Genomic DNA, 26,060 nt, shown 5'->3' on the forward strand with positions numbered 1-26,060 from the left:
CACACGCGCGCAGGTCAACGGCCTTGGCTCAAGCGAGACCGACGACGAAAACACGTTGGATCACAACACAGAAGACGAGAGAACAAGAAATGGCCGCCGTGTCGGCGCCGGTTGGCCGTCTTGTCGCCGGCCCGAAACTAATATTGGGGCGCACGGAGCACATAGGTTGCAGGGCGGGGACGCGCGTCGCCGACCCTTCAGGTGCGGCGGGCTGGCTGCGAGGGGCCGGCTGCTGGCGCTGCAGTTGAGGGCTGCTCAGTCCACGCCGGTCTGCCGTCTTGGCGTTGGGCCTGTGGCGGCGCGTGGCGCGGGAGTGCCTTCTGCAGTGTCGAGCCGCGGGGAGGGCTGAGCGTGAGGCGCGCGGTGGGTTGGTGGTGGTGGTGGTGGTGGTGGCTGTTGGCGGTTGGTCGTTGGTGATGTGTGTTGCATGGAAGTCGAGTTGACCATCGTGTTTGTTGTTGGTGCTGCTGCAAGTCGGCGCGCGAGACGACAACGGCGGGCGGGCCACCGAAGAGCGGAAGACCTGCCCTGGCATCTAGGTGGGTAGGAGGGGTTTGTGGTGGTGCATTGCACTGCGCGTGTGTGGTGTACTGTACAATACAGTAATACGTGCACGACGTATGGGAGTTTGCACCCGTTTCACGGCACATTGTGCGCCGGGAAACGATGCCGTACGTACAGACGCATGATCGCATGCATCCAAACCAAACGGTCGGCATTCTGCGCCCAGTCCCCCGGGCGACATTGCATTTGCGGCGTGCGCTGCGCACCCGCACCGCCTGCGACGGATGTCGTCACTGCCCGCAAGGCTCAGACACAACACCGTGGACCTCGCCCGTGGGAGAGACAGACGCCGCTGCCGCTGCCGCCGCGCCCACTGCCCGCATCCATCACAGCAGCACCAGCCCAGCAAGCCCAGCGGGCACTCAATGTCCCTCCTGGCGCACATCACCTGCCCAGCATTCCAGGCGGGCCGGGTGCTGAAATTAGAACGCAAGCAGCCGGGCGGCGTGATTGGCCGCGGGCGCCAGCCAGACGGGGCCACCTCGTCGACGCCGCAACCGGGGTGATTGGGTCGTGGCGTTCCAGTTTGCAGTGACACCCGTCGGGGCCACAAGGGGGAGGAACCCACTGGGGGCCAATGGCGTCTCCATTGTCCACCCCGCTGGGGGCTTCCAACTGCTCCCCTTTGATGACGGGTGGAATGGGGAGGTTCACGGATTGATTGATTGATTGAATCATTGCTTGTTGGCTAAGTGTTCGGCGGGTCCCCCCTGGCACCTCAGGGAGAAGGATGGTTGGGAGGCTTGGGAGGGCATGGGCTGCGCACGTGGGTTGGGTTGCGCTCTTCTCCCTTTATTCCGGAAGGCATGGCATGGTGGCCAGCGTTTCTTTGTTGGCGCTTGGCTTTGGCCTTGGCTCGGCATGGTCTGGCTTGGCTCGGCGCCGTTCATTGAACCTCGTCACTCATCACAATGGGCCGGGGCCTTGCTTCGTGCGTCCGTCACGAAGTCCGTGTTGGGCTTCTGCAGCGGATAAATGCCAAGTGTCTTGGGGCCAGCGCCGAGAGGCGGATATCGAGGGACCACGCGCGCACGCCGTCGCTTCCGCCTCAGCAGAAGCAGCAGGTTTCGCATCGCGGGCATGTTTGTCTATCCGCCATCGCACCGGTTTCGAGTACAGTGCACCACCATACCTGTGCCGCTATGTCTTCCTTCTGCCGAGCGAGCGCCGCTGCAACACACGTTGACACGCACGCACTCACCTCACTTACTCACACAAGTTTTGAAAAAAGGGGGGTGGATTGGGTCAGTCGGCTGTTTTTGTTTGCAGGAATGTCGCAGCACCAGCACGATCCTGTAACACGATCTGCGGACGATCTCCTGGGCCTGCAACAGGGAGGAGGATGGCATGGCAAGGATGGATGGATGGATGGAAAAGGCGGGTCCCTGCGAGCACGTAACTGACGGACGGGGCCACGCGCCAAATGAGAGTCAGCCACCCGTGCTGCTGCAGTTTTTGTAGTGGGGAGCCGCCGGCCGGGCTCCCGCTGGGAATAGGGGTGGGCTGCCCGTGTCAGTTGTGGTGTCGCGGTGCTGATGCCAAGCCAAGCACCAACGTCCAGGTGTCCTCGACAAACGTCTTTCACAGCCGTTGGTTGCCGTTGCTGTTGATCTTGCCCGTCGCGCGCTCGATCAAATACTCGTTCGAGCTGGCGCAGCCGCGCCCCCTTTGTCCGCCTGATGGCATCAGCATGAGGCGATACCACCCAGCCATCATGGCAGCATTGCGCGCGCAAATGAGGTGAGCGGCGGGGGAGAAGAGCAGTTGGGCTACAGGTTATATTACACGCGCAAAACAGAGTTGGTGCCAAGCATTGAAGCGGGTTTCTTCACCCCCGACCCTGCAGGGAGCGTTGGAGGGTTCGTTGGCATCGCAGTGGGTGAGTCGCGGCGCTGGAAGGGCCGGCGCCCCGCGCCAAGGACGCGAGAATGTGGCGGCAATAACTGCAGGGCCCCCCGCGACCCCGTAGCGGTTCGCTGGAGACGCGCATGGACCCAGCCCAGCACGGGGGAGGCCACGGGGGCAAGGCCGGCGCTGCGCTCGACCCGGTGTCATGTTGGCGGTGTCGATGCCATGTGCCAGCGGGAGCATAACGAACTTGCATATGCTGTATCACAGCGTCCAGGCGGCAGCGATGGCGACGGCGGCGGCGACCCTCCAGGTGAGCCGCCCGGCATCTCCGAAAGAGAAGATGCTCGTCCGCCATCTCAAAATTCCGGCGCGGTCCATCAATGCCTCATCAGGGGAGGAGCCGCACTCGGTGCACCCGGTCGGAGCAAGGTCCAACTCTTCATGTTCCTGCAGATCGCCGCCGCAGGCGCGTCGCCCGCGAAATTGCAGCTCCCGATCGTCTGGAGCGCGAATTAACTGGCAACAGGGCCGTCGTCCAGCCGTGCCCACACCGAAAGTCGATCAGCCAGGCCCGTCCAGGGCATCAGGGGACGCCCGGACGGGGCCCAACGCCACCGGCCAGCAGCCACTCATCCACTGAACGGGCGCCGCTGTCGAAAGATAGCCGGCCCCTATTCGGAACCGCCAGGGCCTGCCGGGGGCCACTAACCTCGAAGCAACCGCCAGCCGCAGGGATCCGTCATCAGCAAGCCAACGCTCGACTCGGGTAGCGCCCCACTGGTGGACGCTGCGCTATCAACCGGGCCCCACCCTCAGCGTGCAAGGAGCCCCCCTCGGCGAATTGGAGCGCCCGCTGCGCTGGGTAAAGCCCAGGTGCTCCAGCGTGCTCCAGCGTGCCCCGGCGAGCCCCAGCGCTGTCGGGTCCTGCCCCCCCGCCACTTTGCAGCGTGCTCCAGCGCGCTGGGTCCATCCAATCCATCCCGTCTGCAAACAGCTGGAGCGCTGCACCACCCTTTCACTTGTCTGACCCCCCTGACGCAACCAGCGTCCGCCGGTCTTATCGACGTCCCAGCCTGTCTCCTTCCCAGTTCGACAGCCTGTTGCTCCTCCTTCTTTTCTCCCACTCTTCGCACCCTCGACGTGGTCGTGCCGTTCCTTTTCCCTTCTCCATTGTGACCCCAAACTCTATTTCCTCGCGGGTTCGCAACAAGGCATTCTGCAGACAATAGCGTTAGCCAGGGAGCCGCGCTGCGATTCAGACTTCACTCGCCACGTCGTCACAGGAACCCCCCGACCCGCCACGGGCGTTGCCAGAGAAGCTGACGCCATCCGACCCTGCACAAAGGCTACCGTTGGCGCATCCGAAAAAATAAAGCAAACCCGGACCCCCCTGCGAAGCGCTTCGGACCAGGTGAGCCCTCGGAGCTGCACTCTCTCCTCGCAACAACGAACCGCCGCCGCTTCGCTCCATCACTGTGCCCGACACGAGCAGGTCACTGGGCACGTTGATCGCTTCATCGGCAAGCGGACTGGCGGATTTTACGCAGCCGGTTTTGCGTCACTCGCTCGCCTTCGTTTCCGGCTCATCATGCCCCTGTGAAGCCAAGGACTTGATCCCCCGACCTTCGTTTTACCTGCGCCTCAGACCCGGCACGTCTGCGACACTGCCGCCGCCCGCCCGCCCACACGGTTCGATTTAAAGACCGGACCGTCAGGCGACACGCACCACTTTCTTCAACGCAGCGCCCGGACCCTACAAACGCCGGGAAATGGACAAGATGCTGCATCCCCAACCGAGACGCTCCCTTCTGGGGCGGCCGCGGCCGAGAATCGTCCTCCTTGTCGTACTCGCCGCCGTCACGACATGGTTCCTGCTCTTCAGCGGCCCAGCGCCGCAGCTGCACATCGTGCCCTACCTTCACGACCAGACGGGCGCCAAGGGAGCAACCAACCCCGAGAAGCCCGTGAGCGAGAACATGCCCGCGGATCCCCACCACGGTGAGCCCACGGGCACCAAGGCCGAGTGGGACATTGACATTGAGGACCTGCGCTCTTGGAGCGACCCCGATGACCACGAGGATCCCAACGACACCCTCCCGGGCTTCGAGACGGACGGCACGCCGAGATCCCCCGGCGATGTTGGTCGACTGCAGCACGAGAAGGACCTGCGCAAGATGTGGCGCTACGCTTACAAGACGACGGCCAAGTAAGTCGTTTTCCCTGCGCTCGCCTCATTCTGCGCGACATGGTAAATGCTGACCCAATACCGCGCAGCCTCAAGTCGTCAAACCTCATCTACGGCAACACCATGAAGACGTTGACCCTCAAGGACAACCGCACTGAGACGCAGTCGCGCATGCTGAGGGAGGACCCCAAGTCCGAAGCGTCATTCACCAGCGAGAAGCCTGTTCGCTTCAATCCTTACCCCGACTACAATAGCGACGAATGGAAGCAGCAGGGCCACGCAGCCTACGTTCCATGCAAGGGCGCAACTGGCGAGTTTGTTGAAGACCTGTTGGTCTTCAAGGGCCGGCCCCAGAAGTGGCCCGCGCCCAAGTTCGGCAGCTACGAGCTCCTTGGCTTCGACCCCAACATTTGCTGGGAGCGCGACACGAGGCTGGGCCCCTACGGCTTGATCGAGCAGCGCAAGAAGGTTGGCGGCGAATACGAGGCCATCAAGTGGGACAACGTCAACTGGGGTGACCTCCAGCAGCGCTGCCTCAAGCTGAACGCCGATCGCTTCGACATGACCCGCACCAAGAAGAACGAGTACCTCGACGCGTACCCCGAGCTTGCGAAGCCAACGCCCACGCCAGCGACCGAAGAGCAGAAGAAGGACGATTCCAAGGACAAGGAGGAGACCAAGGAGAAGCCCGACGTCCCCTACAACGAAAAGCCGCCACCAAAGATCAAGGGCCGCTCCCCTGTCAGACGCGAGGTCGTCAAGGAGACGCGAACCGCTATCCTGCTGCGCTCCTACACGGGCATGGAGTACAGCGAGAACGACAAGCAAGTCATCCGGGCCATGATCAGCGAGCTCAACCTCAAGACCGGTGGCCAATACGAGGTCTTCCTGCTCGTCCAGTCCAAGGGCAAGGACGATCGCATCTTTGACGACGCCGAGACGTACCAAAAGGTGCTGCGCGACAACGTGCCGGCCGAGTTCCACGCCATCACCGTTCTCTGGAACGACGAGCAGGTCTGGAACATTTACACGGAGCTCAAGGATCCGAACGAGCGGACCGTGCACACGGCGCAGTGGTTGTCGGTGCAAAAGTTCAGCCACGACCACCCGCAGTTTGACTTCATTTGGAACTGGGAGATGGACTTCCGTTACACCGGCCACCACTACGACCTGCTCAACAACCTCGAGAGCTTCGCCAAGAAGCAGCCGCGCAAGTACCTCTGGGAGCGAAACGAGCGCTGGTATATCCCCGAGTACCACGGAGACTACGACACGACCTTCCGAGAGGAGGTTGCCAAGCGACACGGCGACGACACCGTCTGGGGACCCCCGAACCTGCCCTTTATCAAGCCCGTGGGCCCCAAGCCACCCGTTGCGTCGTTCAAGGACGACAACTACGAGTGGGGCGTCGGCGAGGAGGCCGATTTCCTCACCGTAGGCCCCATGTTCGACCCCATCGACAGCCAGTGGATTATCGCCAACCACATCTGGGGTTACAACGACGAGAACCACAAGTCGACCGATTTGCCGCGACGCACCACCATCGTCACACAGTCCCGCATCTCGAAGCGGCTGCTAGACATTATGCACGTGGAGAACATGCGGGGCAATCACGTCGCGTCCGAAATGACGCCGCAGACTGTTGCCCTCCTCCACGGCTTCAAGGCGGTCTTCGCTCCCCATCCCGTGTTCATGGACCGAGACTGGCGGGGCGAGTTCCTCAACAAGTGGTTCAACCCCGGCCCCAACGGCGAGTGTGGCGGCCGAGGAAGCCCGATGGGCTGGGGCCGCGAGCGCCGATACCAGGGAACTACGTGGTACTACCGTGCGGAGCCGCCGAACCGCCTGTACAACAACTGGATGGGCTGGATCGACACCGGCGTCGGCGGCTCCAAGTGGGAAGAGCAGCACGGCCGGCCTTGCCTCCCGTCAGCCATGCTGCACCAGGTCAAGAACACGGAGCCCACTGAGGCCGACCACAAGTCGGGCTTCAGCTTGGCTTACGGCTAAACTGGGTTGTCTCGCTGGTCGGACGCTCGACTCGGCCACTTGGCCTCTTTTCGCACAAGTTCCTTTTTCTTAAAACGTCACGAACTATACCGTCCGCACAAGGATACCCCTTCTTTCACCCCTTCACCGACAGCCCGAAGCCAATGGCCGGGACTTGCCGAACACGCCTGTCGACAGGCCGTTTCATCACGGGGGGCTCACTGTACTATGATTGTTGAAAGACTTGATCGCGGCGCATGTCATCACGCATGGAGGGGATATCCAGAGACGGAAAATGCACAGCCCGGCGTTATCTTGTTAGGGTTCTTTGGTATTTCATGGCATGTGCGATTCGTCGCTGGCCGCATCGCCGGTTGGGGGGAGTAGACGCACAAGGCATCCTGCCCCCGCGGCGCCTGAGCATGAAGCTCGCATTGTTTCCTTTTTATAGTTATCCGCCTGATGTATAGAGAATGGCCCACGTGGCCCCACGAATGCATGCTGAAGAATAATACTCAAATCATCAAATGAAGCCTTGAATCTCGCTGCCGCGTGCCTGTTCAATCATCTTTATAGAAATGCTGTGTTGTAGGACTCCAATTCCAGGTTGCCCTAGCTTGAGGCGCTGCAAGCAGGGTCGTGGACTCATGGTGGTGTCCTCGAGGTCCCGCTAGCGCCGTCATTACCTCATCCACCCTGGAGTCTGCGCGACCAGCGACAACATCTCTCGTGAACGTTGGCTGTGCTCTTCCGCCCTCATGCCCCATCCCGACCTTTGCTATTTCCAGCAAGTACTAGATTGAGATCTCGCTTCCGTGACCCTGCCCGCACGCCGGGCCTGGCCGTCAAAGCGCATCAGTCGCGGCCATGTAGCTTGGAGTTGCTCCCTCCATGCATCCCCCGCCCTCGGTGAGGCTTCGCTCGCACTGCCGCGCGCACGCGGACTACATGCCCAGGAAAAGAATGAACGGGGCTGACGTACTGGTTGTCGCAGACGCCAGCGCCGCGGCGCTTCTTGTTGGCCAAGAGGAACACGCAGCGCGGTGGCGGGACACAGCCGCAGACTCAGCCGCCGCCGCCGTTGTCCCAGCAGCAACCACAGCAGCATCAGCGGACTCCCGGCGCGCCGAGTCACTCGCAGTTTCAGTCGACGCCGCGCTTTGGATCGTCGTCTGTGCTGCGGTCGACGCAGCGGAAGGGGCTCGACATTGAGGATGTGGTCGACGTGGAAGACGAAGAAGATGAGGGGGCACAGGACGAGGATGAGGTTGAAGGCGATTCGGACGCTGTGATCCCCAAAGACGAAGAGGATGCGCACCCGTGGGACTCAATCGAAGTGGAATCTGACGGCGTCGTGAGCGCCTCGCAGGACGATGTCATGGCGCAGGCAAACGAGGAGGACCCAGATGCCGCATCGATGGATGCTATCATTGACGTGGACTCGCAGCAGGACGGCACGACGCAGGACTCGCAGGAAGGTAGACAAGCAAAGAGGAGGAAGCTCTCATTATCACCGCTCCCAGGCTCCAGTCCTCTAACCCGACACCTCGAACAGGGAGCAGCAGAACCAGATCCTCTTTATGGCTCTTCGCGCGCAGGGAGCGAGGACATGGACCTGCCCGACAGCGCCGACGAGAGCAGGCACTCGCCCTCGGAGCGCACCGCGAACCGGGACCGAACCCGCGCCGTCCGCGACCGGGCGCAGCAGCCGGTCTTCCGGCCCGCCCCGCGGTTCAAACCGCTCGCTGACGCGGACGACGCGGTCGGGGAGGGGCTACCGGCCGCGTTCTCGCCGCAGCGCAGGGGCGCGCGGTACGTGCCCGGCGGGCTGGCCGCCGAGCTGCAGGGCTGGCTATCCGAGGTCAAGGGATGGGAGTCTCACGACGTGCAAGGGGCTGATTCTAGCGGCGGTAGCCGTGGGAGCAGACCGTCACGCGAATTCCTCGTCGAGGAGGTCCGCCCGGGTCGCAGGATGTACCTCGTCCGGGCGCGCCCACGGGGTATCGGCGGCATCGGCGGCGGCGAAGACCCCGCGCAAGAGACGACGGCGCCGTCGCGAAGCATCATACTCGCAGGTGACGGCAAGTTGACGGGCCTCGGACGGCGAGCCATGGTGGGCGTGGGAAGCGCCGTGGGCGTAGCCGGGCCGGTGTGGGACGTGGACATCAAGGGAGAGACGTGGACTGTTGCGTGCGATTGGAGTGTATTATGAGGCTGTGGGAGCTGGACTACGAGCTTTGCATTGGATAAGAGCGACGCCTCGCGGCATGGTGAGCTGGCGATTTACGACTTTTATGGCGATTGGCATGGGGTGTTGTGACGTCGACGGTGGTTGAGCTGGTGATGGTGAATTGGTGATGTATGCATGTAAGCGTGCTTGTGGACTAAACGCGACGTCACCGCATTGACGATCGACGTCCGACACATTTCAACACGGCCGGTTTTCAAGCTTCACTCAGCCATTGCCATTGGGAAACCCGCACATTTGTGCTGCGAACCGCGCGTGACTGTAAGCTGAGTCGGTGACTTGCGACAGAATGACAATCCGGACATGACGCCGCCCACCATCCGGCCCGTCTTGGGCCTCCTCCATCACGCACATCACCCGTATCAACTGCATCACCAGCAGCAACTCCAGCGCCTGGCAGCAGCTGGTGGCACCCTCCTCACCCTCATCACCGCTTGGAATGGGCATTCACAACCGCGAAGGCCCTTTTCCTCATCCTCACCATGCCGTCGCGAACAACAACAAGAACAACAACAACAGCAGCAGCAGCAGCAGCAGCGCCGGGCGGCGCCGTCGTCGTCCGACCCGCTGCGCATCCTCTTCTGCGGCTCCGACGACTTCAGCGTCGCCTCGCTGCGCGCCCTGCACGCCGAGCGCGCGCGCGACCCGTCCCTCGTGTCGGCCCTCGACGTGATGGTGCTGCCGCCGCGGCGCACGGGGAGGGGGCTCAAGACGCTGCGCGAGGTGCCGTGCAGGGCGGTGGCGGAGGAGCTGGGGCTGAGGGTGCATCAGCGGGAGACGTTTCGCAACTGGGATGTACGTCCTTGATCGGCCCCCCTTTTCCTCTTCCCTGTCCTTTTCATTCATCATCGTCGTCGTGTTCGTCGGTAGTCTGAGAGCTAATGGTTTGTGTTGGACTGAGTAGTTGCCTGAGGGGACGAACCTTGTTGTCGTGGTGTCGTTTGGGCTGTTTGTCCCGTCGAGGATATTGAACTCGGCCAAGTATGGGGGCTTGAATGTCCACCCGTCATTTTTGCCAGAGTATGTCTACGGGACTACGAGAACAGCACTTATGCTAAAACTACTAATAGTCTACGAGGCCCTGCGCCCATTCATCACGCCCTCTTGCGCGGTGACTCGCACATTGGCATCACTCTGCAGACCCTAGATGACAAGCAGTTTGACCACGGCGCCATTCTCGCGCAGACGCCACGCCCTGGCATTCCCGTGCGACCAGACGCTCCACTCCAGGAGGTCATCCAGGACGCGGCAGCTCGAGGCGCCGAGCTGCTCGTGCAAGGCCTACGGGACGGGCTTCACGTGCCGCCGCACCGGACCCTGGAGCAGCAATCAGCACCGCCACAGGGCGAGCCACTGGCGCACGCTCCCAAGGTGACCAAGGCGGACGCGCAGATCGACTGGGACGCGTGGACGTCAGGACAAGAATTCGCGCGGCGGGCCCGCGTGTTCGGCTCGGTGTGGACGCACGCAGTCAACGACGCTGGGCACGAGAAGCGCATCCTCTTCCTGGACGTGGAGCCGATGGGCGTCGGGAATGCCGGCGGCGCTCGGGGCTTCTCCGGGGGGGAGGAAGTCATGGTTGAGTTTGCGCATGATGATGGGACGGGCGAGGACTGGGCGACGCACCTGCGGAGGGTCGTGGTGGATGAGGACTCGGGAGCGTGCGCGGTGAGCATCGGCGCGGGAGTGGGAGAGGGCGACGGTGAGGGAGCCGAAGATGCTGAGCGCCGGGAGTGGCTCTTGGTGAGGCGGGTCAAGGTGGATGGCAAGAAGGAGCAGAAGGCTGCGACGGGGCTCCGTCCGTTCCTCAGGAGGCCGCCCTTGTGAAGCGATGGGGGAGTTCTACAAGGCTATGCATGCTGGACTTGTATCGGCAATCCGGCCTGACTGGGGACCCTGAGGCGGCCACCCTGTGAAGCGAAGCGAAAGCTCGACAAGGCTTTGAATGCTGGGCTCGTATCAAGGTAACGGACCTGGCTGGGTTGACCCTGTAAATATCGCCGGGGACCCTGAAACGCCGTCGTATTCTGGGCTTCAACCTGACCTGGCACTGTCGGGTCCCGAACCTCGTTGCTGGATGAATTGCTGAGGGACCCTTTACGTCCGTCCCTACGAGTATCTTGGACTGAGCGAACCACGATGCAGTACTCCAGAGTTTCACATATTTCATACGTACTCAGTATGCTGAACTTAACCATAAACTGTGGCCCTCGCGGAGACCATGCCTTCGCCTCCTCGGAGAGATTGTCACGTTGGCCCCCCCGCAGGCCCCAGCAAGATCAAACACCGCGCCTCTTTCCACGGGAGCATTAAATATTACGTGTGCGGCGCAGATGGTACGACAATGAGTCTATCTGTGGATGGGACATGTCGTCGTCGTCGCCAAGCCAAGCCCAGCAGGAATGGGAAGAGGGAGAGAGGCTCCTCCCGGACCAGAGGCGCAGCTTTCTGGTAACGAGGGATGAGGTTGGGTCTTGCAAAGCATGTATGCGCAGCACATCGTCGCCGGCCACTCCCACGCATGAGGCTCTCACGCATCAGGCACTCTGTCGGACAACAGCCGCTCGCCTCGACGCGGAAGCGAGTCAGAAAGGCCCCGGGCTTCGATCAGGGCCGCCGTAGAATTAGTCAGAACGTCGTCGGACGCATAAAGGGTTCATTACAACTTGACGGCTTGGCGACGTCGGCATCCACCGCTCCAGGCGAACGTGGGGGGCTCGCTCCGCCAAAGGAGGAGGAGGACGGAACTTTGACAAGGACCCGCCATAGAGACAGGCCAACTAAAAAAGCAAGCAACCCCTGGACTTGGGAAGATGTGGTCCATAAAAATAGCGGCTCTGGCAGGGGCAGGAACGCTGCGCAGCGCACCTGCCAGGCGGAGGCCCAGGCACCAGGTGGGCAAACCCCCGCTGCCAATACTTTCAGGCTCCATGGACAGCCACTCCGCCATTCCCGGGCCGCCACGGGCTGTGCTGGAGCAGGTGGGCACAGTGCCTTTCCACGGCCGCGTGCGCACCCCCTTTCCCGCTGGACGGCGCCCGTCTTCGTCCAGGCGCACTTCATCCAGCGAAGACGGTTTTCCATCCTGGCCTCTTGCAAACTTACCACGCTGCCTATTATCCCTCACGCGCAGCGCGACTGACGCAGCATTACGGCCATTGCCCGTCTCGGCCATCGGACGCCAAGCTAACGATGCAGAACGTGGTCCAATCTCGCAAGACGAGGTGGCGCTGCCCAGCGCTGGGCGGTTCGTCGCTGGTGGGAAAACGGACCAGACTTGTTCGGGCCCAGCCGGATCGCCGACCGACACAGACAAGGAAAGTGGAAAGACGACAGGCGCTTCGACCAGGGGTACCGGACGCCCGGCGGAGATGGGCGGGTACTGAAGAACCCCTGCTCGCCGGGTCTGCTCCTCCTGGGCCCCAACTGGAGAGCTGAGGAGCAAGAATCGATAGCCCGAGTCCGCCACAGCCATGGCTTCACTGTGGCACGACCATCGCGTCGGCTCTTGACGCTGGGATAGGGGGGTCGTGCTTCCAAGCCACCGACAGGACATCTCAGGAGAAAAGAGACGCGTCCAAGCTGCTCTGCCCGAATGTCCGGCCGTCGCGGCGGCAAAAGGCTGGAGGCCAATTCCTACGGTGCCGCGGCATCCCACCGGCGCAATCTGCCTCTTGGCCGTACTTGACAAACAATGTTCCTGCATTAGCGGCAAGCGGCTCAACCGCGTCATGGGCAGGACCTTCGGAGGTTGCCTCTCTCGTCTATAACACAGCGGTGTTAACAAGTTGGCTAGGCTCCATCCGTCCACGACAGGGCCGTTGGGCCATACGCTCATCCGTCCTGGCGCCTTAGCCCCATGAGTGGCACCCACATGGGATATCACGCCCCGGGCCTGGACTGCGCTGCCCGGCTCTGCGGTCTCCTTTTGTCGCCGGCAACTCCTGGTCGAGGTCTCCAACACCGCTGGCTCTGGCTGGGATGCCACGCAGCCATTGGACGGTGCCCGAGATCACGCATGATGGCTTAGTGCCAAAATAATACCCGGACGAGTGGCAGATGTGATTCACAGCTTCACCCGACTGGCCGTAAGCCAGTGGGGTGGTGTACCATGAGCCCTGTGCTCGGTTGACCGCCGTGGCCATGGACGAGTCAGCCTTTGAGGGATGCGGCTCCGGACCCATCGCGGGATTCGAAGAGGCAGCTCCGGGCAGCGCCTCAAAACCAGTCCACCTCGTCTGGTGGCTCTGCCTGTCCCTTCCTTCTTGCACTCTGTAAACTCTAGGACGTCACTCATTCCGGTGCTTCGGCCCTCACATTCGTTCTCTGACGTGCCTTCACGTCAAGTCACTCTTTCTCGTTTCGTCGTTTCAGTCTCTCTTTAAAGTATCGTAATGTCTCCTACACTCCTTCGCCTTGGCGCTGCCGCCTTGGCCTGCGCCGGTGGCGTCTTCGCCGACAGGTGGCAGCTCCAGGATGTCTACAACTCCAACAACTTTGTTGACAACTTTGACTTCTTCACGGTATGGGCCCGCGGGAAACGAACGATGCTGACGTGACACTAACACGCGCGAACAATAGGACCCGGACCCTACCCACGGCCATGTAGTTTACCAGAGCAGGGCCAACGCTGAGAAGAAGGGCCTCTTCTCCACGAGCGGCGGCGAGGTGTACCTGGGTGTCGACTCCAAGACGAAGCTCGCCGACAACGTCGGGCGTGACAGCGTCAGGGTCTACTCCAAGTCTACCTTCAACAAGGGTCTGTTCATCGGCAGGTTCAACCACCTCCCTAAGAACACGTGCGGTGTCTGGCCCGCTTTGTAGGTTGCTCGTGATTCCCCTTGACAAAACGCCCCCTGACCCGCTGTCTAGCTGGACCGTTGACGACACCAACTGGCCCTTCAATGGAGAGGTTGACATCCTCGAGGGATGGAACAACGACCCCCTCAACAAGCCCGCCTTCCACATGGGCAATGCTGCCAAGTACGGCAAGTGCACGATCGACAACGTCAACCAGACGGGCAGCGTCGTTACCAGCAACTGCGACAACCAGTACCAGAGGCCGCCGCAGCAATGGGAGAACCAGGGCTGCGTTGTCTCGGACAACAACGGCCCCTGGGGCGCCCAGGACGGCGGTGTCTTCGCCATGGAGTGGACCAAGAACGCCATCAAGCTCTACACGTGGAAGTCTGGCAAGGAGCCCGCCAACATCGAGTCCCAGACCGTCGACACCTCCACCTGGGGCCTGCCGGTGGCCAGCCTGAGGAGCGACAACTGCGACGTCGACGGCATCTTCAAGAACCAGCGCCTCGTCCTCAACATTGCCCTGTGCGGTGACGCCGTCCAGGGCAACTGGGGTGGCTGCGCGGCCTCGACCGGCCAGCAGCTCTGCTCGACCTACATTTCTCGCAACCCCCAGACGCTCACCAACGCCTTCTTCAAGATCAAGGACATTCGCGTCTTCAAGACTGCGCCCCCGGCCCCGACCACGACCTCGACCACGAGCAAGGTGTCTTCGACCTCGACGACCAAGACTTCCTCCTCGACGTCTACGACCACGAGCAAGACCTCCACGACGACTTCGTCCACGGCCGTCTCTACTTCGCCTTCTTCGACCAAGGCTTCGTCGACCACCGCCTCTTCGACCACTTCTTCGACAACTTCTTTCACCACGGCGACGACCTCGACCTCCACGACCGGCTCGCCGGCGACGAAGCCTGGTGAGGCCAACCAGTCGGGCACCTCGTCTGTCTCCTCATCCGCTTCTGCTTCGTCCTCTTCTAGCGCGCAGTCCTCGAACACGCAGTCGACCACATCCAGCTCGTCTGTCGCTTCCACGGCTTCTGTCTCGTCTGCTTCTAGCGTTCAGTCCTCGAACACGCAGTCGGCCACATCCAGCTCCTCTGTCGCTTCCACGGCTTCTGCCTCGTCCTCTTCAAGCGTTCAGTCTTCCGTTACGGAGACCACCACGCCCAGCTCTTCGGCGGTTTCCTCCACGACTCCTTCTCCTACCGTGTCCCAGGGCTCCTCGACCTCGGCCGTCGATGTGACCAGCTCGCCTGCCGTCACCTCTTCGGTTGAGATGACCACCTCAACGGTCTACACGACGACTGTCCGCACGGTCACCAAGTGCCCGCCTTCGGTCCCTTGCCCCACGGGTGGTTATGTCACTACTGAGACCATCCCCCTGTACACGACCGTGTGCCCCGTCACTCCTACGACCACCCCCGCGCCGTCGGCTACTTCGAGCCCGTCCGCTGGCTCCTCTGTCAGTGCCAGCTCTTCGGAAGAGATGACTACGTCGACGGTCTACACGACGACCGTTCGCACCGTGACCAAGTGCCCGCCTACGGTTCACTGCCCCACAGGCGGCTACGTTACGACCGAGACGATCCCGCTCTACACGACGGTGTGCCCCGTCACTGCTACGAAGACGGACTCCCACAAGCCGACGACGCCGGCGCAGACCAACAAGCCCGGCCACAGCCAGGGCCCGACGACCATCACCACCAAGGTGACCAAGGTCTACACCATCACGAGCTGCGCCCCGACCGTGACCAACTGCCCCATCGGCCACGTCACTACCGAGGTCAGCACGACGACGTACTGCCCCGGCGAGCAGACGGGCGTTCCTACCGGCCCTGGCTCCGTCCCCGTCTCGTCTGCGGTCCCGGTTCCTCCCACGAGCCAGATCCCCGCCACATTCGAGACGCACACCATCCCGCAGCCCACTGGCGGCCGCAACTCGACGGGCATCTACAAGCCCACCGCGACGGCCCCCGCGCCCTGCGTTGGCCCCGCGTGCCCTCCCGGCGGCAGCAGCGTCGCCCCGACCGGCAGCATCCCGCCGGTCCAGACGCCCGGCGGTAACGAGGGCTGCACGGGCCCCGACTGCAAGCCCCCGGTCGTCGTCGGCGGCGCTGGCAAGGTGGGCTTCAGCGGTCTCGCCGTCCTGGGCGCCGTTGTGGCCATGATGATGTAGAGAAGGCGTCTTTAGAACGCACAGTTTTGTCCCCGCGAGATAGCGCTTTTCTAGAGAAACGGGGTTGGGCTTGGATATAAAATCTTGGGAATTTGCCATGTGATGTGGACTGGCTTAATCTTTTCATTTACACATTTTGATGCAACTTGGTTTCTTTCTCGGGAGATGTTGTGATGTACGTGAGGTGGCTTGGTGGTCTAACTGGCAGGCAGGAATAAAGGATTTTATCCCTGCCTTTGATACCTCTGCTCGCTTTCTCTATTCCAAAGTCTTGATGTCCCAGGCCCGAAGCGCTGTTCGAGTTGGCCCGCCTGAAGTCGGTGGGTTTTACAACAGCCGCGTCCCCTTCCACCTGCTCTCCCTAGTCTTCGTCACCGCGCAAGCCCAGCCCGCTGTTCCCCCTCGTCCTCGCACCACCCCGTCACGAGCTGCACCCAGTCGTACCCGCTGTTGCGCGCGTCCACCACCCGCACCGCGTGCGCCAGCTCGAGCATGCCCTCCCAGTGGCCCGCGGGCAGGTGGTGCCGCCCCGGGAGGCCGGCGAGGACGTCCTCGACGGAGAGCCAGTAGTGCGTCTGCGTCTGCGGCTGCTTCTGTGACTGCGTCTGCGACTGCGACTGCGAGTGCGATTGTACTGCACCTACCACCGCGGTGCGTTTCTCATCGTTGTCCTCACCGTCAACACCGCCATCGTCAGGGTGAGCGCCGGATGCCGTAGAAGCTGCTGTTGTGTTGGCGAGCGGGCTGCCGTAATGAGACGGATATTGGAGGCGGCGATGGCGCTGCAGTAGGGCGTAGAAGCGCTCCGGGTCGAGGGAGCTGGTCCGCGGGGGGAATGAGTGCCGGCAGGACGACGGGGAGCGCGGCAGGGTGGTCGAGTCTGGGCGATGGCTGAGCTTGCCTCCTTGTCTGCCTGTACCTGCTTTCCCCCGTTTTGCCCCTACTGCTGCTGCTGCTGCTGCTGATGCTCCTGCGGCGGCGCCACATTGCCGTCTGCCTCGTGGCCGCTTGTCCGCCGCAGAGTTGCTGCTCATCAGCTGCTGAGGCGGCAGGGGAAACGACGAGGCGCGCACTGACGACGATGTCGACGGCGGCGGCGAGGGCGGCGAGGGCGTGGCGCTGGATGGAGATGGGGATGAGGGTGAGGATCGGGATGCTGAGGAGGATGGGGAGGAGGAGCACGGCGACACGGATATGGTCGTCGTGATACTCGAGCGCAAGCGCGGGGGCAGCGCGATGGATAGCCGCAGGGGCAGCGGTTTGCGCCGCGGGTTCTGCACCTTGTCCATCATGACGCTCAAGAACAGCGACGACGACACCGCGCCATCCCCATCCTCTTCCGCATCCTCCCCCTTCTTGAGCCCCTGCTCCCTCCACGCCGGCACAGAGCCCACGCCGTCCTGCTGCTGCCGCTGCTGCTGCTGCTGAGGGACCGGCGTGCGAGGCGGCGTCGGCAGCGGACGGGGCGTCGGGGGCGGACTCGGCGGAGGACTGCCCACCTCTTTATGCGTGTCCCCCTTGCGCCGCACGAAGCCGTGCCGCTTCTTCTTCTGTATCGCATCCCCGCCATCTGTTGTGTTCGTCGTAGTGGTGGCATTATCCCTGCCCGGCGTCTCCAGCGGCCACGAAATCATATCCTTGGTGACCCTACTCGCGAGCGTCTCCCTCTCCGGCACGACCCCCTCCTCCCTCCCCTCCTCCTCCTCCCCCGTCCGCACCGCTACCGCTACCGCTTCTGCTTGTTTCACGCCTCCCCGCTGATGATGAGGATGATGCTGCTTCCGCTGCTGCAGCCGCGGCCCCATCCCCCCCTCCCCATCACCGCCGCTCCAGCACCCCCTCCGCGCCGCCATGCCCGCCGCCACCGGCCGCAGCGCCCCGACCGCCTCGTCCAACGCCGCACGGGACGTGGACCGCGCGCGCACGATGCCGGTGCGCAGCGACGCGCCGCCGCTGCTGGCCACGCGACGGAGCCTCCTGCCCAGCCTGCGCGGCCTGGACCTCGACGCGTCCGCCATATGATGGTGGTCTGTGTAACAACACCCTGACTGCGCTTCGTATTACTGTTTTTGTTGAGCCTGGTCTCGCTGTGATTAGTACGCAGCGAGCAGAAAAGGGAAAAGGGGCCAGCAAGAGTTCTGCCGAATGTCATGTGTGTTGCTGCTGACACGGCCCAAAGGTGAGCTCACGATGCTTTGTCGTCAAGGTTTTATACGAGTGCTTGCGGCTTCTTCTACTCAAGGTTCTTCTGCCGCCGGTATTGTCGTGGGGCACATAAAGACACAACATGACAACGGCGGTCGATTTATACTTCTTTGGAAGCGAGCTGGCTCGTTTGTGATGGGGACAGGCACGGACGTGAGACGAAGACCGATTGTGAAGGTTGGCTTTGAGAGTTTGTGAACTGCTGGTCAAAGCACCGCTGCAAACGACACCAGCAAAACATCACCGCGGATGACTGTAATGTTTGCTTGCTGTCTAAGACCTGGGTTGACTGATGCTGCTTTCAAAGGCAAGACGGCATATTTGGTGACTTCCAGCATTCGGCGCATTGTTGTCTGACCACCCTGGATGGGCCATGTCGGATCGCGGCAGTGCAGCGAGATAAGAATGGGGGTATCGTAAACATACAAACTAAGAGACTCTTCACAACCCCGCGGCATCAGTAGCGTGTGCGAATCCACTCTACCCACTTGCCCAAGTCCTCAAAGTACTCCAGAGCCTTGCCCAGGGTCTCTCTCGTCAACTCCTTACCCTTACCCTTGCCGAGTGCTTCACCACGACCAGCCGTGGTGACGTTGTCCTCGACAATCTCCACCGTTCCGCCCTCACGAATCTTGAGGGTAATGTCTGCTTTCAAGCGGTCGAGCGGAAAGACGACCTGCAGGTGCGGTGCAGGATGGACCCATAGTATGACGTCCAGCTTAGCGTCGCAGTCTGTCTCGTAGCTGGCGCCGTTGCTCGTCTCAGCGGCGGCCTCGCCGTCGCCGAAAAAGTCGGCCAGCTGATCTCTGGTCGTGGTCGTTTTCGACTTTTCTTTGCCCTGCTCCTTCTTGGGACTTGTCTCCTCCATATCCGGAGGCGGGGGTTCGGTCTTGGGCCCAAAGGTGCTGTAGAGGAGCGTGGAGACAAATGCGTATTGTCGCAGCAGGGGCATCATGTCAATGAGCTGCCGCGGATGGGAGAATGGCATCTCCGAAACGCTCTGCGCGTATATGGGTTTGTAGATGTACAGCATGTTCTTGTGCACCCGAGTGCTGGCTGTGCCGTCTCGGCTGTATACAGACACCTCGCGGCGACGCGACAGTGTCCGGACCTCACTAGGATCGAACTTAACTCCGCCAGGTAGGGGGAACAGAAGACTGTCAAACGTCGGTATGGTGAGCCTACTGGTCATCTCCATGTGTGGCGCATCAAGGTTGGCGCAGATCCATAGGCGAGCCCAGTCGTTTTGCGGGAGCACGACTGGTGGATCGAACGTGACGGTGAACATGACCCGCGGCACCCTGGTCGTCGAGAGATCGGGATGCAGCATTTCCATGCCTGCATCCTTGTTCTCCTCGGACTGGGGAAGAGAGATGTTTTCGGGTTCCTGCCAGTCCAAGGGGATGCTGCTCGGGTCCAGCGATGGCTCGTCGTTGACAATGGCCTTGGAGATCCAGTTGTCCGAGACTCTGACGGGAGGAAGACCTATGCCTTCAATGGGCGCGCACCCAAGCATCAAGGACCAGACCTTTTCTTGCTCCTCTGCGAAGGCGGACGTGGCATCGGAAGCTGGGGGAGCCAGATGAAGTTGTCTCCAGTACTGGAGTGCCAGGCCGACCTTGCCCCGTGAATGCATAACAGGGCGACCGTGCCGCGTGCACATGACCATGTTCGCAAGGTAGCTATCGGATTTGCCCGCCATGCTCGCTTGTTCGCGCAGCTTCGACAGGTCCCAATTGTATAGCCTTTCCAGGCTAACGTAGATGCCCGACAGCGCTTCGTGACAGTCCAGTCCGGGGACAATGCTGAGCTTGTCCAGGGTTGCCAGGCGCCCAAAGTTGGAGGCAAAGCTTTCCAGGGTCTTGGTCAGCGGGCTTTGGTTTGGGAGAAGCTGCAAGTCACGAAGCAGTATTTGGGCGGCGTCATCCATGTGCTCCGACACGGCTGAGGCTGACCCGTGGTAGGCGAGCGAGGTACTTTGCACGATGTTGTTGTCGAGGACAATGTCCAAGGCAATTGCAGACCCGGCAATGGCGAGAGTCCTCGTCTTGCGGCCGTCCGAGGTAGTCTGTTCTTCGGATAGGAGCTCGAGTCCAATCTGCTGAGCAAGGCGCTCAAGCCCGGCCTCGCTCACAAGGCCCTTTTTCTGTTGCTTCACGTCAGCGTCGTGAACACTGGGCAGTTGCATCGGGGGCACGTACATCTATAATCTTCAGAATGGTATCCAGGCGCTTCAGCTTGTCGTCCTCGGTGGCCAGGGCGGCACCTATTGCTTCGAGGCCGGGGACGACGCCGTTATCGAGCCCAATATCGAACGCGCCGCCCATGCCCAGTGCGCCCATGGCGGCGGCCGTTGACGGGCTGTCAAAGTTAAAGGCACCCATGGCTGGCTGCGCCATGAGGGCTGACGTTGCGGGCGACTTCTTGACCTGCTGAGGCGACGACTTGGGCCCTCGCGGGGAGAAGGCTGCGTGTGCGGGATTGGAAAAGGGCGTCGACACGGGAGGCGTGGCGGCCGCCAACTGTGAGGGCGTGCGGCCCTGCTGCGAGGGCGCGTGCTTCATGGGCGTCGGGGTCGACATGTCGGCAGGTGCTGTCGTCGAGCTTTGGTGTTCGGAGCCGAAGGAATCTTGGAAGGGAGTCGTGAGGCTGGCTAGGAAGCCGACCGGAGAACGAACGAGGCAGGAGTCAGTCGCCCAGCAGAAGAGACGGCACACGGGCCGGGCTAGAGCTGCATCTGGAAAGCGCGCGCGGCGGGCTGGCACGTCGAGACGCGGTGCAAGGTAAGGTACTGGACGCAGGCTATGGTAGATAGAGGTTGAAGGTTGGACGCTGCAGCCTCGCGAGACGCGGGCTTCACTGAGGTGCGCAAGGCTAGCGAGTGGCGGGAGCTGTTGCCCCACCATTGCCCGCTGTGGTTGCCGCTCTGTGGTGCGCCTGCCCAATGGGCGCGCTCAATCGCCGCCAGCTCCCGCCAGGCAAAACTACCTAGGTAGAAGCTGTGGCTGCCACTGCACACAGCACTGCTGCTCGCCGAGCTGTCCGGGTCTTGCGATCCAAACTCCCGACCCTATCCAGAGCACCATTTCTGCATTCTCGACAGATCCAAGACGCCCCTTTGCCGGCCACACCATGTCCCTCGCCGCCCGGGCAGCGCGGAGCTCCATGCGGGAGCGCTCCATCCGAGTGCTCGTGTCCCCGACGCCCATGACCTTTGCCGAACGGCGCTCCGTCCTCCAGGTGCTCGAGCAGTTTGGCCGCGTCGACGTGTTTCGCATGGCACCGGTATGAGCCAGGCCCTTTGCGCGGCAAAGTGTTGCGCGGCTGCGACGACTCTCTGACACTGACTTTTCGCAGGGCTATCATTCCAACTTTGTGTCCGTCACCAAAGATGCCGCCACGGCCACCAGGCTCGTCGCCAGCAGCCCCCTTATGTACAGGCTGCCTCAGCCTCGCGCGCGAGCCGATGTCAGCATTGCGGATCTCGAGGACCCTCAGAGCCTTCATGCAGACCAGCCTGCCGTCGTGAGCGGGCACGCGGGCGCCGCCGACCCCCCAGCCTCGACCGACACCAATGCCGACCCTACCGATGCGGCTGCCGACGCCAAAGAGTTCAAGCTCGACATCTTCCCCGCGACCGACTACAACCACGCGTACGCCATGTCGGGGTCCCCGCTGCACCATACGTGGCCGGAGGCCTACGCCAAAGACCGCTCCCTCGTGGCAGCGACGCTGAAGCAGACCCTGCCCAAGACGCTGGCGGCCGAGGGTCTGTCCCACTGGCTGCCGCAGACTGGGCGCAGCCCCAAAATGGATCACAAGGCGAAACGGCTCCAGCTGAAGAGCTGGCTGCCGAGTAAGATGATGGTCTGAGCCACGATGAAGCGCAATCACGAATAGCCACGACGCCGGGCCGGGTGTCGCAGACTCGCGGCAGCGCGCATGCGCACCACCAACATGGCCCGATTTAGCATGATGCAGCGATCCCAAACCAAACGGGACCCGCCCTCGTCGTCAGCCACCCACAGAAACAGAACAGAAACAGAAGTAGAGGACGGGGGCCACAACACCGAACGGCTCGCGGGGCGCACGACGGTCGGGACGCCGCTTCTCGAACTTGGTGCCTGTTTCTGCCCGTTTCCTGGCAGTGTCGCGACGCTTGAACTGTCGATTGATGGCTTAGGCACAGGGGTTGCCTGCCCACCAAGGTCGCACCAAACCGCGGCTTCAGGTTCGGCTCGGAACAGTTTACGTCACGCGAGACGTGGGCGGTCGGCAGCATGTGGTGCTCACGCATGGCCTATTACGGAAATAAGCTCGCAGTCAGCATCAATCATTCATCACACATGGTCCATCAGCCGCGGAGACGGAGAGGAGGGCCGTCGGCGGGCACAGCACGGTACAGCACAGCACAGCACAGCACAGCCCTGCCTTGCCTTCGGGGCTGCCAATTTTTGGAAACACCACACGACACCCTGTCGTTCCCTGCTTTTCAGCTCTGGTGTGGCCACTCTGACGTTGGGCAGCCAAGATGCCCAGCGTGCCCAGAGTGCCCAGCCCTTCGCCTTCCCAGCGCGGCGCCGCGCAATGCCCAGCCCACAAGCCGACACCCGGCCACAACACCAGGAGCGCGCATCACGGACCACGGACCCCCCTGGTCTGCGGCGCTGCATGGCCCGCCTTGGGGCGTGGCGTGGCTCAAATCAGGGCAGCTAGTCGGCCCACCGCAACCCCCAGCGCGCCCCCATTCGCAGCAGCACTGCCGATGCTACGTCACCCCTGCTGGGTCTGGCCTCGATTTTCTGATCTCATCGACGACGATTGCACGGGGCAAGGGCCGCCGCAGCAGCCCACCCGCCCAGGAATGGCACAGGCTTGACAGGGCCCGTCGACGACTCCCGAGTCTGTGTGTTGCCGTTGCGCCGCGCTGTGCTGCGCTGCGTCGCATCGCGTTGCTGTGGGCGACCCCCCCCCGACGCCGCATTCCCGGTCGCAGCACGACCAGGATGTGGCCTGATGACGTCGGCCAGTCTGGGCAGGCTTGCGTCTTGATTGCCGGTGCCAAGAGCCTGCAAGGAGCTCTCGTTTCACAAGGGAGCATATATCCCGGGTCGTCGCCCTCCCCCAGATCGTTCGAGCTGCTCTACCAAATCACGGACCTTTGCGCAACGGGCTTCGACAACCGCCGTTTGGTAGCACAGCCAAAGCATAGCAAAAAAAGAAACACGACGGAGCATTCAAGATGGGTTTCGGCACGTTTGTTCACCACATCGGCACGCTGCTGCTGCTCGTCGCGACGGTGCTGCTCATCGTCGTCGACATCACGGCGCCCGTCGTCAACAACATCTCCATCCTCAAGGTCGACCTCGGGCCCACCGTCGTAGGGACGCAGGTAACCTTTGGAACCTTTGGCTACTGCCACCGGGGTGTCAGGTACGTTTTACCTCTATCCGACATGTAGACTAATAGACGAATGCCACTAACACCGTCCAGGAACACGGACCAATGCTCCAACGCCAGGATCGGCTACAACCCGGCGCTCGTCATGAACTCGATCGCCGGCACCGACTTCTCTGACGCCTCGGAGAACACGGCCAAGGGCCTCACGCGGGTCATGGTCCTGCACCCGGTCGCCACCGGCCTGTGCTTCATCGCCTTCCTGCTCTGCCTCGGCACGGGCATCTGCGGCTCGCTCATGGCCACCTTTTTCTCCCTGCTCTCCTTTGTCGTCACCGTCGTCGCCATGATCTGCGACTTTGTCGCCTTTTCCATCATCAAGCACGAGGTCAACGACGACGACCGCGCGAGGGCCTACTGGGGCCCCGGCATCTGGCTCATGCTCGTCTCCGCCATCCTGACGCTCGTCGCCGCCGTCGTCGTCTTCATCACCTGCTGCGCCGGTCGTTCCAAGAAGCGCCGCTCCGTCGGGCACTCCAAGGAGGGGTTCGCCGAGCCCGCTCCCCGTCGGCGCTTCTGGCAGCGCGGTGGCCGCTACTAGTCGCGCAAAGTAGCTGTCGCAAGGGTTGACGCTCAATGAGAGAAGGAAGCAGAACGGAAGTGGTAATGTACTGGCGCGGCGTCTGGTAAAGGCGGCGTCAAGAGTTTATGGTTTTATGACCGGACGCAAGACGATGAGCTTGTTCTCGCGAGACAAGACATGATATCCCATTTGCTATCGACGGCTTGACGTTTTCTATGCAAGTCCCAAGTATTATATGAAAAATTTATATTATTCCGACTCATGTCACCATGCCTTTGTCTGTCTCGGGAGTTTCGATGTAAATACACCACCACAAGGCATACCACGCTGTACTCAGTCGCGCAGGCGCATGATGCTCACGCCATCCCACAGCGGCAGCAGCACCGTCTCGAGGCGCGGCTCGGCGACGCACTCGTCGTTGAATTTGCGCACGGCGGCGATGTGCTCGTCCCAGGCGTCCCTGTTGCGGGCCGAGGGCGGCGCGCCGAGGCTCGGGTCGGCGACGTGCCCGCGGCGGAGGACGTTGTCGGCGATGATGAGCGCGCCGGGGCGGAGCAGGCGCTCGGCGGGCGGGGCCGTGGGCTTGGAGCGCGCGAGCAGCACGGAGAGGTAGTTGGAGTAGCCCGTTTTGTCGGCGTCGAGGAAGACGAGGTCGTAGGAGCCCGGGGGCGCGGGGAGCTTGGGCAGGCTGTGGATTGGTGCGAAGGCCTGTCAGACTCGGACGCTCGGAGTTGCAAGGTACGTACGGAGGAGTGAAGGAAGCGGGGGGAGGGGGAGTGGGTAACGACTCCGGGGAGGAAAGGGGAGAGAAGGAGGGGAGGGACACATACGTCTCGGCGGCGTTGCCAACGACAATATTGACGTTGGTGATGTCGTGGGCGGCGAGGGCGTCGCCGGCAATCTTGGCCAGCTCCGAGTCGAACTCGAGGCCGGTGACGGTGCCGTCCGGGCCGACGGCGTGGGACCACACCATGGCGGAGTAGCCGACATAGACGCCAATCTCGAGGACTACATTTCGTCAGTCAATTGAGTCGGTCATCGAGCCAGCCGGTCACCGGAAAGGCATTGAAGTCCAATGACAGAAGGGCTGCCCGCGGATAAACGCATAGCCGCCTCGCCTCGTGTCACACACACACACACGGCGCAGCATCCGGGGACCCCCAAGGATGACACAACGAGCACAACACAACAGAGGGGGAGGCAAAGGCAAAGGCAAAAGGCGCATACTTTGCTTGGCGCCAATCGAGTTGGCCAGCAGCAGCTGCAGCTGCGACTGAAAGTTGGAGCTCAGCATCTCCGAGTCGTCGCGCTTGCCCGACGCGTCGGCGTGGTAGTCGACGATGTGCTTGGGCAGCGCCGACGAGTGCGCGCGGGCGTAGTCGGTGACGACGTCGCCGAGGGCGGGCGTGGCGTAGAGGGGCGTGCCGCCTTCCTTCATGATGGGCTGTCTCTTGAGAGCTTCTTTGAGGAGGAAGAGGTGGTGTTTGATGAGAGAGGGAGACGTTGCGCCGCTGGGGGAGTGGATGAGTGAGTGAGGGGGAGGAGGTTGATGATGATGATGAAGCGGCGGTGGTGATTATCATCCAGACGGAGCGCGCGACGACGAGAACTTTATATACTTCTACCTCCGAGGTGATATACTAAGTTAATATCCCACCCGCGCGGGATTCATCTCTGGCCCCTCCTCCCCTCCCGACGAGCCAACATACATCCACTCACTCCCGCTTTAACCTCGCTTCCTTCCTCCGCACGCACGGAACTGACGTGACCTGCCTGACGTGACAGGGACCCGCGACGACGACTTCCTGCTACGCACGGCAGTAGCGAATTGGTGGCTCGGACCTCCGAGAGTGGCTCCCCCCCACAATCCCGATCTCCCGGCCCCGCGCGCCTGTTGCGTCCCGTCGCCGAAAGTTGCACCCATCCATCCAAGGTCCCCCCATCCCCGGACGGGCAGCCGCCGGCGCGCGCGCCTTGAGCTGCAGGGCTAGGTAGGGTTGCCTGGCGGCTGCTGCTGCTGCCAAACTGGCATGGGCATGGGCATGACCCGCCGGCC

At 62.2% G+C, this 26,060-nt stretch overlaps 8 protein-coding genes across 8 annotated transcripts; 5 read left to right on the forward strand and 3 right to left on the reverse strand.

Moving 5' to 3' along the window:
• Positions 1 to 4,193: 4,193 nt before the first annotated feature.
• On the forward strand, positions 4,194 to 6,610 carry PLICBS_004788 (uncharacterized protein; the record flags this gene model as incomplete). The annotated part of the gene is made up of 2 exons (XM_018325835.2): positions 4,194 to 4,621; positions 4,690 to 6,610. 2 exons carry the CDS (start codon positions 4,194 to 4,196, stop codon positions 6,608 to 6,610), a joined length of 2,349 nt encoding a protein of 782 aa, XP_018175587.2.
• An 870-nt stretch (positions 6,611 to 7,480) lies between these two features.
• On the forward strand, positions 7,481 to 10,664 carry PLICBS_004789 (methionyl-tRNA formyltransferase; the record flags this gene model as incomplete). Its single annotated transcript, XM_065600591.1, has 6 exons — positions 7,481 to 7,498; positions 7,584 to 8,067; positions 8,188 to 8,792; positions 9,126 to 9,632; positions 9,742 to 9,857; positions 9,908 to 10,664. The coding sequence occupies 6 exons, from the start codon at positions 7,481 to 7,483 to the stop codon at positions 10,662 to 10,664; spliced, it is 2,487 nt and encodes an 828-aa protein (XP_065456663.1).
• Positions 10,665 to 13,231: 2,567 nt separating this feature from the next.
• On the forward strand, positions 13,232 to 15,819 carry PLICBS_004790 (glycoside hydrolase 18 protein; the record flags this gene model as incomplete). Its single annotated transcript, XM_018325834.2, has 3 exons — positions 13,232 to 13,360; positions 13,419 to 13,657; positions 13,710 to 15,819. 3 exons carry the CDS (start codon positions 13,232 to 13,234, stop codon positions 15,817 to 15,819), a joined length of 2,478 nt encoding a protein of 825 aa, XP_018175586.2.
• A 371-nt stretch (positions 15,820 to 16,190) lies between these two features.
• PLICBS_004791 (uncharacterized protein) lies at positions 16,191 to 17,453 on the reverse strand (the record flags this gene model as incomplete). The annotated part of the gene is made up of 4 exons (XM_065600592.1): positions 16,191 to 16,638; positions 16,764 to 16,845; positions 16,893 to 17,028; positions 17,100 to 17,453. 4 exons carry the CDS (start codon positions 17,451 to 17,453, stop codon positions 16,191 to 16,193), a joined length of 1,020 nt encoding a protein of 339 aa, XP_065456664.1.
• Positions 17,454 to 18,481: 1,028 nt separating this feature from the next.
• Positions 18,482 to 20,606, reverse strand: PLICBS_004792 (uncharacterized protein; the record flags this gene model as incomplete). Its single annotated transcript, XM_018325833.2, has 2 exons — positions 18,482 to 20,170; positions 20,226 to 20,606. 2 exons carry the CDS (start codon positions 20,604 to 20,606, stop codon positions 18,482 to 18,484), a joined length of 2,070 nt encoding a protein of 689 aa, XP_018175585.2.
• Positions 20,607 to 21,156: 550 nt separating this feature from the next.
• PLICBS_004793 (uncharacterized protein) lies at positions 21,157 to 21,897 on the forward strand (the record flags this gene model as incomplete). The annotated part of the gene is made up of 2 exons (XM_018325832.1): positions 21,157 to 21,309; positions 21,382 to 21,897. 2 exons carry the CDS (start codon positions 21,157 to 21,159, stop codon positions 21,895 to 21,897), a joined length of 669 nt encoding a protein of 222 aa, XP_018175584.1.
• A 1,369-nt stretch (positions 21,898 to 23,266) lies between these two features.
• PLICBS_004794 (uncharacterized protein) lies at positions 23,267 to 24,022 on the forward strand (the record flags this gene model as incomplete). Its single annotated transcript, XM_018325831.2, has 2 exons — positions 23,267 to 23,457; positions 23,518 to 24,022. 2 exons carry the CDS (start codon positions 23,267 to 23,269, stop codon positions 24,020 to 24,022), a joined length of 696 nt encoding a protein of 231 aa, XP_018175583.2.
• A 315-nt stretch (positions 24,023 to 24,337) lies between these two features.
• On the reverse strand, positions 24,338 to 25,442 carry PLICBS_004795 (uncharacterized protein; the record flags this gene model as incomplete). Its single annotated transcript, XM_018325830.2, has 3 exons — positions 24,338 to 24,692; positions 24,835 to 25,012; positions 25,232 to 25,442. The coding sequence occupies 3 exons, from the start codon at positions 25,440 to 25,442 to the stop codon at positions 24,338 to 24,340; spliced, it is 744 nt and encodes a 247-aa protein (XP_018175582.2).
• Positions 25,443 to 26,060: the final 618 nt, after the last annotated feature.

The sequence above is a fragment of the Purpureocillium lilacinum genome (assembly GCF_023168085.1).
Source record: "Purpureocillium lilacinum CBS 284.36 DNA, scaffold_3, whole genome shotgun sequence".
Taxonomy (NCBI): domain Eukaryota; kingdom Fungi; phylum Ascomycota; class Sordariomycetes; order Hypocreales; family Ophiocordycipitaceae; genus Purpureocillium; species Purpureocillium lilacinum.